This window comes from Gadus chalcogrammus, chromosome 11 (assembly GCF_026213295.1).
Source record: "Gadus chalcogrammus isolate NIFS_2021 chromosome 11, NIFS_Gcha_1.0, whole genome shotgun sequence".
Taxonomy (NCBI): domain Eukaryota; kingdom Metazoa; phylum Chordata; class Actinopteri; order Gadiformes; family Gadidae; genus Gadus; species Gadus chalcogrammus.
Genome location: NC_079422.1, coordinates 8,867,553 through 8,880,207, shown reverse-complemented (window position 1 = coordinate 8,880,207; position 12,655 = coordinate 8,867,553). Strand labels below are relative to the sequence as shown.

The window sequence follows — 12,655 nt, the reverse complement described above, 5'->3', positions numbered from 1 at the left end:
TTTTGTGAGCGTGCTTTGGCCTGTTAATTTAGATTTCTTAGAAATGTTTGGTCCGTTAAAATGTTTTAAACATACAAACACAAAGCATTTAATTGGAAATGTGATAACTGATGACCTAGAACTGTGTCAACATCCAATGAACTGGAACTGAAGCTGAATATTAATTTTAACGAGATCCTTAAGAAAATGATATCCAAGCATGGTACTAAGGTAAAACAAATAGACCCACTTAGCACAACCAACACAGCTTCTATCACTCTCTTGCTTCCTCTCTCTCGCCATCTCTCCTCTACTGCCATTGTACTCGCAGGCCCACGGACGCCCACACTTGTGCTCTTTTCTTACTAGCACTCAGCAGCTGCATGTTTCTGTTCAGCAAAAGGTCAGCAGGATGAGGACTCAGGCAAATTAGCCGCTCTTTGTAGCATACTGTTCATCGTAGCGTTAGCGATAGCAGCACTAACTGTTAAGGCCACAGAAAAAACAAAATATTTATTAAACTATATAAAATTATATGAACATTTTAAATAAAATTCAATCAACACCATGGCCATCTGATTACACGCTTAGTAATTTTATACAGTTTTTATCAGGATTTGCATAAAAGTACCCAACCTTTTTAAGACCTCTAATTTTTATTTATTTTTTGGATTACTGTAAAGCGGATATGAAGGACGACTTCTTATTAAATAATTTCACAGCGCTAGACTAGGCCAAGGCTCAGGCTGAGCCGGTGTAAAGTATTAAGACAGGAGGACAAAGCAGTGTCTCTGCTGATGCAGCAGGTCGTCCCACATCTCCCTGCACTGCGAGGCAGAAACCACCCAACCAGGCGTTCTCTCGCAATTTAGGGGGAACACACCCCAGACTGCAACTGCAGCTGCCACCTCTGCAGCTTCCTAACAAGGGCAAGTCAATGACAAACACGCACGCATGCACACACAAGCACACACACAATCACATAGTCACACACATACACACCCACACACACACACATACACACACACACAGTCATGCACACACACATGCGAACACAAATACACCCGCGCACAGACAAACCTGCTTATACATCTCCTCACTTCCCTGCTGCAGACTAAGTGAGTGCGCATTAGGATATCAGCAACACGCTGACTATTAACAGTCCACTCAGAGTATAAGTAAATGGGTTTTATTCACCATCAAACACATCAATAAAGTCTGTGGTGTTTGGATGGACTTGGCTGTGTAGAGCCGCGGCACTCTATCTGTCTTTGCTTCCACTACTTGGCTCATTGCCGCTCCTGTTAGGACAGAATACATCTATGGATGATTTGCAAACGATTTCATGCAGAGTGACACACATCCACTCTTTTTGCTTTGTCATCTCCAGGTGTAAATCTCTGCAAAGAGCATACACAAAAACACACTCAGTGGGACACAACGATACACAGGCACACACAACCGAACAGCAACATCGACACCTCCCACCACACACACATACACACACAGACAAACACAGACACACACGCACAAAGATTGACACGCCCATAGAGACACAACCACACACACAAACAATAACAGCTACAGCAGAGGATAGGCTCAGCGCAGCAGTGTCTTACAGTGACTGCTGGAGGTAAGGACGGAGGGATGGAGGAAGGAAGGGAGGGAGGGAGGGAACCAGGATGGGTGCTAGGACCCATGGGAAGCAGAGCAGCCGTGACAGAAAATCACTTCAGCATGAGTCAGGCCAGTTGTATAACAGGGGGAGAGGGGAAAAACAGTGGGCTGGTTACACCCCTCCCCCTGCATCACCAACACCCTCAACACCAAGCTTGGCCGGCCTCGGCCTCGGCCCTACTCCACCCAGTCCCCCAGTCAGAGGGGGGGCAAGGCAAAAGGGGAAATTGCTAATGTAATAAAGTGCTGTGTATTCTACACATGTCACGTCTTGATGGCATGGCTGCTAGCCAAACACGCTGACTGAAGATCATCGGTCACCTGGGACCGCTGAGACTAGTTCAGTCCCAGGAGTTGCGCAGGAGACAGAGAAAAACCATAGCAACACATCTCAGAGAACTACGCTGAATTAATTCTATATGAATCATTCATTTGTGTAGTTAAAGGACAATTCAGGTATTTTGAACATTGAGCCCCCTTTCTGGTTGGTCTAGGATGAAACAGAGTGGTTAACACCGAAATGTTGAATATTGGCCCTGTCTCGGAAAGGGAAAGGGTTAGTGGGTGGTTATAGTCTTTTCGCTCGGTTCTAGCCCTACTGTTGATACGGAGAACCGAGCGAAAAGACTACAACCATCCTCCCTTTCCGTATCCGGCTCCGGTCCGGTTTCGTTTCATTTACAGAATGCCAATTTACAAAATGCCAAATAAAACATGATATAAACTATATTTCGCTATGATAATTTATTAGGAACATCAACGACCACCACTAACCAATCGATGAGTTTCACATTTCTGAAAATGAACGTTTAGGGTGTTTTTGAATGCCCATAGCTAGCCATCGTGAAGCAGGCAGGGGTGATTTGAAATTAGCCATACATAATACTCGAGACAGGACCAATATTCTAAATTTCGGTGTTAACCACTCTATTTCATCCTAGACAAACCAGACAGGGGGCACAATTTTCAAATACTTATTGCTCAAAATCCACAAAAACAAGATTACTCAAAAACAGCAATTAATTGAACCTGATCCACATTTTATAATTATGTATAGTGATATTTGATGATATTTGGATTTTTTTCCTACACTGAAGTATACTTATTTTGCCACTACATCATTGGGAATACATCAGATTCCTTTTATTTAAAGTAAAACTCACATGATGTGAAGAACGATCACATGATCCACTCAATAGCATTGTATTGTAGACAAGCATTATGCAATCTGAGGAGCTAAATCATTACCAATCCCATGATACTTAATAGTACATAAGTACTAGCAGGTTAAAACATTGTAACAACTAAGATGAAGAAATGCAGTATCTAGGTATTGTACGGTACCTATTCAAACTTAACGGCATGTTGGTATATATATTTTTTGTATTTTTTGTGTATTTTTTTTTAAACATAAATATTCTTAATTATCATTTATTTTATACGAATGTCAATAACAGAGTTAAAAAGAATAATGCTTTATAAGTATGTTATCATTATTGGATTTTCATTTAGACATTTATTTTGAAACAATAATTATTAGGCTAACTATTGTAATACTGACTGAAATTATGACAGAGATGCTAGAAGAATCCCACTGTAATTAGATGAGCCTATCGTTTCCAATTTCTTCATGAATGCAATATATTTGGAGACTGGGGATCATCTTGGTTATAAATGCTAACTGAGTAAAGGAACTGATTGTTGAATACTGTATTCCCTCATCCAGCTAACATTAAGAACCAAGATGGCCGCGAGGTGATTCAGGCCCATAGCGTCTGTTTTCTGGTGCCCTTGCTGGACAACCAATAGCGGATGACAGGCTGAGCGTGGAATCTGATTGGACAGGGAGACCTGAGGGGAGCAAACTGTCAAATGCATGTGTTCCCTGCTGGAGAGAACACATGAAACAAGAGAGAATCACAGATGTGCACCCACTGTGGGCAGAGGCTCACAGTGGGCTCACACTGAGAGAGGGAGAGGGACACTGAGAGAGAGAGAGAGAGAGAGAGAGAGAGAGAGAGAGAGAGAGAGAGAGAGAGAGAGAGAGAGAGAGAGAGAGAGAGAGAGAGAGAGAGAGAGAGAGAGAGAGAGAGAGAGAGAGAGAGGGGGAGAGAGAGAGAGAGAGAGAGAGAAAGAGAGAGAGAGAGATAGAGAGAGCGAGAGAGAGAGAGAGAGAGAGAGAGGAGAGAGAGAGAGAGAGACGGAGAGAGAGACAGAGAGAGAGACAGAGAGAGAGAGACAGAGAGAGATGTGTTCACTAAATTAAATGTATTTTTATGTGGAAATGATACGATACTAGACACTAGGCCTGCGGATAATACACACATACCATATATTATTCAAACCATGATCCAGCCATCGTATTATAGCTAAAGCATATAAAGTAGACCTGGGATTGCTGTTTACTAAATTCTAGTGGCGATTAAAGATGCATGGGCTGTTGAACCTTGAATGCCTCCTAATAGCACCGTCCAAAGAGAGAAAGAGAGAGTGAGATAGAGAGAGACAGAGAGAGATAGAGAGAGACAGAGATGGAGATAGAGAGAAAAAGAGAAAGAGAGGTAAAGAGAGAAAGAGACCGCACCCCAGAGAGACGGAGAGTTTCAGTTGCAGAAAATAAAAGTCTTGTTAGGATTAAGCTCTCCAGCGCAGCACTGAGCAAGCCAATTTCTCCCAAATTCGTCGTACATCTGGGCTCTGCTGATTAGCAAATTCAGCTTTATAATTACTTTTTTTTCCCTTTCTGCATTAAAGGTTTTACGAGATCACTTGTATAACACCATTTCCTGGCTGTAAGGAAAAAGAACAGGAGGGCTGCAGCTGTATTATTGACATCAATACGAGAGGGCTCTTTCATGTTGCAGAACCCTCAAAGCGTTGCTCTGAAAAGGGAGGGTGACTAGCTTTCTTCTGCCCTGACAGTGAGTCATGAATGCCCTTGTTGTAACCTTGAGAAATGCAATGCATGCATGACATCGTTTTCAGGTTTGATATTATGGTCCTGATTGTCGCCAATTAGCAGTTGAGTGAGGGCATTCTGTTGTAGCCTGTTCAACTAAGCCTCCTTCACTAGTCCTAAAGGCTGCTGAGTCACAATAAACACTACCGGATTCCCCAGCACTAGCTCTGAGCCCCTGCTACCTCGTGACAACCCACAGGTTTACATGGATGGGGCAGAGACACGCATTCAGCCCCATTCTCCCTCCTCGGGTTAACCATGCCAATGTTGTTTTCACGAACACTGAAGAGGCGAAGCAGAGAAGAAAAGCGAGGAGGAGTAACGCCAAGCCTTACCCAGCATGCCCTTGTTGGGCTCCGACAGGCACATATCCTTTTCGGCGCTGGGCAGTACGAAGCCCACCACGAAGATCTCCACGCCGTCCGCCATCAGCGCCAGGCCCAGCACAAAGTACAGCGTCCACTGGAACTTGCCGTGGCCGCACTCCTGCAGGATGGTCTCGTACTGCTGCGCCAGCTCCTCCTGGTCCTTCCGCCGCTCCGCCTCGTAGGCCGACAGGTCCCTGAAGGGGGCCTGCCCAGCGTCCAGGCCATCGGCGCCGCCCGGCTTGCCCCCGGAGTCAGCCCGCGGGATGCCCTGGTACTCGCCCTCGTAGATCTCGTCGTCCTCGTCGTGGCCCTCGGTGGAGTCACTGTGGCCGGCGGCGTCCTCGTCCTCGTCGTTGGCCGCCCGGCTGTCGTTGCGGTGGTAGCCCGCGTCATTGCCCGGCGCCCCGCCGTAGTCGTCGTCGTCATCCTCCTCCTCAAAGCGCTTGTACGAGCGCTTGGTGTACTCGTCGGCCATCTTGTCTGCGCCACGGCCCATCTTCTTGCCCACCTGCTTCTTGGCCACCTTGGCGATATCCTTGGCGCCGCGGATGAAGTCTGAGCGGCCGTCCCGGTAGCGCCCGTCGTCCTCCATCTTGGGGGGGGGGGGGGGTGGTCTGTCGCTGAGAAGAACGGGAGGTGGTGGATCAGGAGCGGCCCGAGAGCATGGGAGTGTGGAGGAGCTCTAGGGCGGAGTGGGCGGGGGTCTCGGACGTGGTGCCTGCCGTAGAGCTGATGCCGGGCTGTTGGACCGGGGGGACTCTCTGGTATGGAGACCTGCGGATCAACATAAGGATTCAGGGTTGGTTTATTTGCATGTTATCATTAGCATGGAGTACCTGGCAAGGTGCTCAGAGGGTGCGCCTCCGAGCTCGCCCCCACCTTCACCAGGATCTTCAATTCAATCTCTCCCTGGCCCAGGCAGTCATCCCGCCGTGCCAAAAATCATCCACAATAATCCCAGTGCCGAAGAAGCCTAGCATCACCAGCCTGAATGATTACCGTCCGGTGGCCCTTACTCCGGTAATCATGAAGTGCTTCGAGAGACTGGTCCTTCAGCACATCAAGGACCATCTCCCCCCAGACTTGACCCTCAGGCCTAAACATTTTTTTTGTTTGGTGCCGGTTTCCGACCAACCCTATCAATTTATGTGCGACAAAAATTAAGCACCTCTTCATTCTATACAAGGATGAGCGAATTTTCTCGTTTTTAAAGGAAAACAACCTACCTATCATTCGCTGCCGCTGGAAAAAAAAAAAAATATAAAATAAAAAATTCCCTACCTACCCATGACCTCAACTTTTAGGCCTCACCAGTTTGCATACCGAGCGAACAGATCCACAGAAGACGCCATTTCCGTAGCTCTCCACTCTGCACTGAACCACCTGGAGCAGCAGAAGAGCAACGCTCGGATGCTCTTTGCGGACTACAGTTCAGCCTTCAACACCATAATCCCGGACAGACTCATCACTAAACTGGACACTCTCGGCCTTCCCCCTCTGACATGTGCCTGGATAAAGGACTGTTTAACAAACCGACCCCAAACTGTGAGACTTGGCCCCCACCTCTCCTTCACCCGCACCCTGAGCATCGGCTCCCCACAGGGCTGTGTGCTGAGCCCCCTCCTGTACTGCCTCTACACCCACGACTGCAGTCCCTGCACACAACGACAATCTCATCGTCAAATTCGCAGACGACACTACGGTGGTCGGACTCATCTCTAAGGGTGATGAGGCAGCCTACAGAGAGGAGGTCCTGAATTAGACAGCCTGGGGTTCAGAGAATAACCTCGCTCTGAACACCAAGGAGACCAGTGAGATCATCGTCGACTTCAGGAAGCACTGCACCGACCCTCCCCCCTTTTACATCAACGGCGAGTGTGTGGAGAGGGTCCACACCCTCGGGTTTCTTGGCGTCCTCATCTCCGACGGCATCTCCTGGTCAGAGAACATCAAGGCAGTCTGTGAGAAGGCTCAGCAGCGGCTACACCTCCTGAGAGTCCTCAGGAAGTACAACCTAAACTCCGACCTACTGCGGACCTTCTACCGCTCGTCCATCGAGAGCCTGTTGACATACTGCGATACAATCGGGTACGGCAGCTGCACCGCTGCAGACAGGGCGAAGCTCCACAGAGTTGTGAAGGCAGCACAGAAGATCATTGGCTGCCCCCTCCCCTCCCTGATGGACATTTACACCTCCCGCTGCCTAAACAGAGCAATAACTATCACCAAGGACAGGTCCCACCCTGGCTTTGAACTTTTTGAACTGTTGCCCTCAGGCGCTACAGGTGCATTAGGACTAAAACAAATAGATTCAAGAACAGCTTCTTCCCAAAAGCAATAACCTCCCTGAACTCTCACATGAAGCACTTATGTGCAATATATTATATTAAACACTAGATGGGCTATATATATATATATATATATATATATATAATATAATAATATATAATGTGCAATATATACATATCTTACACTGCATAGTACCGTATTTATTATTTATTTGCAATGTACACACTCCTCAGGACTGCACACCCTACCTCCCTTTTTTATCTCTTCATGTCCTGTGTTTATGTGTTTGTATTGTATATATGTATTTTTGCACTGCTTGGAGATGGCTGTTTTAATCTCATCGTACATGTGTACAGACAGTGACAATAAAGGTATTCTAATTCTAATTCGCAGTCAGCTCTTAGTTAGTAAAACCTAGGCACTGCAACTTACAAATGAGGGGATAACAAGGTAGCGCACAGCTGATGATGGATACGTTCATAAAGTATCCATCATCAGCCACTCTCACTTTATCTCAACATATATATCAACGTCAATATTCCAAATGGACAAACGCATAGCATATCTAGTACAATACAATCCTGGGAGAAGGGTGAGCATTACCGCTAGGGTTAGCTGCCTTACGACTGAATGTGGTGCAGTGCTTAGCCAGCCATGAGTCCTCAATTGAGCTCAGTGGCCCAAGTGGATTATGGCCGGAATCACACATATCTGTCATTTCTTGTCCATTGAGGCTGGATTCCATGGCTAGAAAATGTTTTTAAATGTTGTTGTCTTAGCCTTAGCCAAAGGCCATGAAATATATAGATCAAATACATAATTGTATGTGTTTATGTCTTACATCTTCTTTCCTTGAGAATTAAGCAATATTTGGCCAAGCTTTCAGTATGATCTTTGCTATCTAGAAGCCATCTATCATTTTGCCAAAGATCCAACATACATGATAAGAGAGGAGAGAAGAGCAGAGGAGAGGAGAAAATGGGAGGGTTGGAACTGGCAGAGGAGAGAAGAAGGTGAGCAAGAGAAGAAACAATGAGATAAGGGGAGAGGAAAGGAGAAGGCGAATGAAGAGAAGAGAAGAATGGAGGTGAGAGGAGATTTAAACCAAGGCAAGAGAGGATTAAAGGTAGAGAAAGGATGGATGAGATTAGAGACAAGATACTCCTGCCATATTATAGTATACTGTTATTTAAGTGGCAGTTTACCAATCAATACATCCACATGTAATCCATACCAAAAGAAAGACACCAGGGTAAACGCAGGCAAGACAAGACCAGAGCACCTCAACTGACCTTGCTGGTGCTTTAAAGGACAGTGATGGTATTTAAAACAAAAACCTCATACGGATATAATGAAGACTTGGTGGTAGTGTCGTTATTTTAAGTGAACAAACTTGTGCAGGGAAGGATAATCCTGTTTGAGGAAGAGCAATCCTCCCATAAGGCCTTGCGGCCCTGAACACTTCGCCCCCTCTTCACAGAGCATGGAGGAGGATGTTAGCATTGATTTCCAAAGAGATTAAGGTATGAAAAGTTCACTGTAACCCCTTAGGCACACAAGGCACAGTTGTGAGCCTTGTCTGTACATCCTTACAATGTATGTTTATTGTATAAAAGGAACTACGCTTATCTGCTCTTTCAAGTCAAACAATTCAATGCAAATAAGTGTAATACGTTAACCGCAGCGAGTCTCTTGGGAGCAAGACTCTCCAGCCAGACCTTTCTGAGATCCTCATGGACTATGATGCAAAGTGATGTGTATAGTTCACCAGTTGGTTTGTTCCGGGTTTGGATCCAGCCAAGAAAATGCATGGGCAGAGATTAAAGCTTTCCTTCTGTTTTGTCATCGAGATTTTCTACCAAAGAGAAACTCCTTTGCGCGAGTGGATAAATCTGTGAGAAGGGGATTTTATGAAGAGGACGGTCTACACAGTGTTGATTTGAAACCTAAAAGTCACACCGAAAGCCCAGCGAATTTCCAATTTGCGTTAATAGCGCGAGTTTGACACGCAAATCTCAAGCCTTTACCCACACTAAGAGCGAGGGGCTTACCTCGCGTAGATACTTTTCTTTCTGCCGACCCAGGCTGATATAACCACCGTTTCAACTCTGTACTTGTTTTGAAAGTTCTGGAGACGTCCAAGAGTTATTATGCGCTTACAGATCCCTGCCTCCAGCAACATGATGGTTGAATCAAATATGAAGCGAAAGAAGAAGGTTTAACACCCCATCAGATTTAAGATTATTCTAAATGATTTGCGAGACTAGTGTTAGGTTAGTTTGCCAACAAGTCACAATTAAAACACAATTTTCAGCCCCTCCTGGATGAATAAAAAACAAAACCCACAATTAGGTTCAGGCTGTCCTCTTAACCCACTCATGTTTCAGCCCCACTCTGGGGCCAACCTGATGCTTGATTGGCGTTTCGTTATGGAGCGATCAGCCAATCCCCAGCTGGAGATCCAGATGACAGTAGGTCGTCTCCAATGTCTGCTGATGAACAGCAGAGAGGAAGCTGAAAAGCTGAAACCCCCGTAGTCAGCGTGTTGCACGCACACACACACACACACATGAAAGAGAAGTGGCACTTCCAAATTGCATAGCGTTTTCCCTGCTTTGAGCAGTTCAATGCACTCGGGTAACCAACTCCGGTGCTCCCACAATTGATTGGTCAAGGGGCCATGGATGGTTTAATGAAAGTAATACTTTTAATAATTAAAATATGATACCGATCATGAAATTAGTCCTGGATTAACTAGATCGCGGCTATAGCTAGGTTTGATTCTTAAGGTTGTTTAGAATAGGGCAGGGTTAACTAATTTGTTCATGTTAATAATATGGTTAGGATTTCAATTGGCAAGGATTATAACTTGGCTAGATCACCTTGGTTAAGGTCATTACTAGCCTAGAATGAAGTGGTTGGAGTAACCAGCTGGGCTGGGATAATCATCAGAGTTCTAAATGAATAGTTATCAACATAGAACAGCAATCCCCATGGGCAACTGCATGCAATTTCCCAAGATGAAACCAATGAAAATGTGCCAAGATGAATATGTAAAGCTTTCATTGGAAACAGAGGGTTTTGTTATTTAGGACATCATAAATGAAGTGCAAACAGATAATACGTTTGCAGGGGAGGGAAGAATTCATTTCTGTCAAAATTCTGTCAGTGATGAAAGACTGGATTATGTAATCCCATCTTCTGGCATGACGATACCACACTAGAGGCTATAAATTGTACAATACACACACACACACACACACACACACACACACACACACACACACACACACACACACACACACACACACACACACACACACACACACACACACAAACACACACATACACATATACAGCAGGGAAAATAGTGTAGGTTAGCAGCATGCCTAAGAAAGAACAAAGGCAAAACAGAAATGGTGCCTTGAAGTTGGGAAAGAAAACCTAGCATGTGTATGCAGCCGGTTTTGGCTGAAATTAATTGTGCTTACAGTCCATCTGTCCTCAAACAGGGAAAAAATGTCAGACTACAAAGTACAAAGTTAACAGTTCCTTTGCCAAGAATTTAGAAAGTATAGCTGGTCGGAGCCAATTAAATTTCCAACACATTGGAAACGGATCTCTAACTTAGGCCAGAGTAGTCTCACAGATACCATGGAGTCGTAGATGGATGTCTATGCACTATACCACTCCATGCTCGTTGATCTGGGCTTGGCTGCCTTAGTCTGGCCTGTTTGCCACTGATGTCCCATTGGTCAGGCGAAGACAGATGGGTGGCAGCCATGCTCAGGTTGTTGGTTGTTTCCGCACACTGTCAGTTCCCAGTTTCTCCTTTCTTTAGTGCACTTATTAAAAACACACTGCTATTGAAAGTATTTAAAGGACCATACAATTCTGGGTGAATAAACCATTTTAACCATTATTGTTTACATTTTTGATAAGAGCGCCCTCACCCTAAATGATCTTAGGCAGAATCAGCAGAGCAAAGTCATTTCGAAAAATGATATTGGTAATGGAGGTTTTTGTGCCAGGTGACACGGTTAGTGGTTTGATTGTCCTGAACACTATTTTCCTTTATTAAAGAGAGACAGGATACTTCTTAATGATGCACCACAATAGCCCTTCAACAGGAGAGAAGAGAGTTTGCCTCATTGAAGGAGAAGTCCTTCAACAGAAACTGTCAAGATTGTACACAGTTAAATACCAATGTGATTGAATCACTGATAGCATCCATAGAGTGCTGACTGCCTGCGATCAGAATAACAGCCTCAGCTGCAGGTCCTATGAATAGAAATGAGCCTGAATGGATTCCCATCATGGGAGTGTTGGACACAGGCCATCAGATTGACAGATGGAGGCGAGTGATTCAGCAGCACAGAGTAACCCATTGGATATTCTTCATCATCTTCGGTAAACCCAGGGTATTTTACGGTTATATAATCTGTTTCCTTAAAGGATAGTCATGGCTGAAAACACTGTGTGGGGATTATTCAGGGGACCGAATTAAGGTGATTTTACAATGTAAAAATGGGGATAAGGTAGTTTAATGGAGTCGAAAGGGAGGATTCTCCTGACTAAGTGGATTAAAAATAAGTTAAAAGAGCGTGATTGAGATGTGTTTGGTCGAAAGACAGCCTATTTAATAAACAAAGAAGCAAATCCAACAGACTTGTATCCTTGGTTGTTTTTAACTCCTCTGATGAATCAAGAAAAAACTTTGTTGAGTTTAACTATCCCTGTATCTCTGAGATGTAGCTAGTAACCTATGCACAACAAATATATATATATATATATATATATATATATATATATATATATTCACCTTTTGGATCCCATAGCTACTCTGCACTCATTCCAGCTTTTAGAAACTTGCAGCACAGCAAATCACTTTGGATAAAAGCCAAATTAAAAAAGATAATGAGTTACTAGCATATTCACCGACCCATGAGCCCATATACTCAGAATAAATGGTTTAAAGTTTGGTGTATAACGCAGATACCCTATCGCATTCAGACCAGAAGCACACTTGATTAACTTGAAGCCAACAGACAAGTTAGTGTAAGACACTAATATAGAGACACTAACAGTGTGTGTAGATATTGTAAACTATCTGGCTGATCCCAGGATTTCTTTGCCATCTGGCAAGGGTCCCTGTGATGAGTTATGCCAGAGACAGAATCCCTGATTTTCTTTTTTGTCCACTGATTGGCTGGTAGCCAGAGCCACTCGGACAGAGGGACAGCCAGCCAATCAGACAGCAGAATGTCGTGACATATCACTAACATCATGAGGAAATAGACATGAGTCGGTATTTCAAGAATGCAAAAATATGTCTCCCCATCCAGTCTCAAAGAATAGAATCGATCTGTAATCAAATTGGAAT

At 44.6% G+C, this 12,655-nt stretch overlaps 1 protein-coding gene across 1 annotated transcript in view; it reads right to left on the bottom strand.

Moving 5' to 3' along the window:
- Positions 1-5,575, bottom strand: part of sv2a (synaptic vesicle glycoprotein 2A) — a 21,905-nt gene extending 16,330 nt beyond the window's left edge. The window contains exon 1 of the mRNA XM_056602432.1: positions 4,951-5,575. Coding sequence (XP_056458407.1) covers positions 4,951-5,575 — 625 coding nt within the window. The remainder of the gene's footprint in view (positions 1-4,950) is intronic.
- Between the last annotated feature and the right edge of the window lie 7,080 nt (positions 5,576-12,655).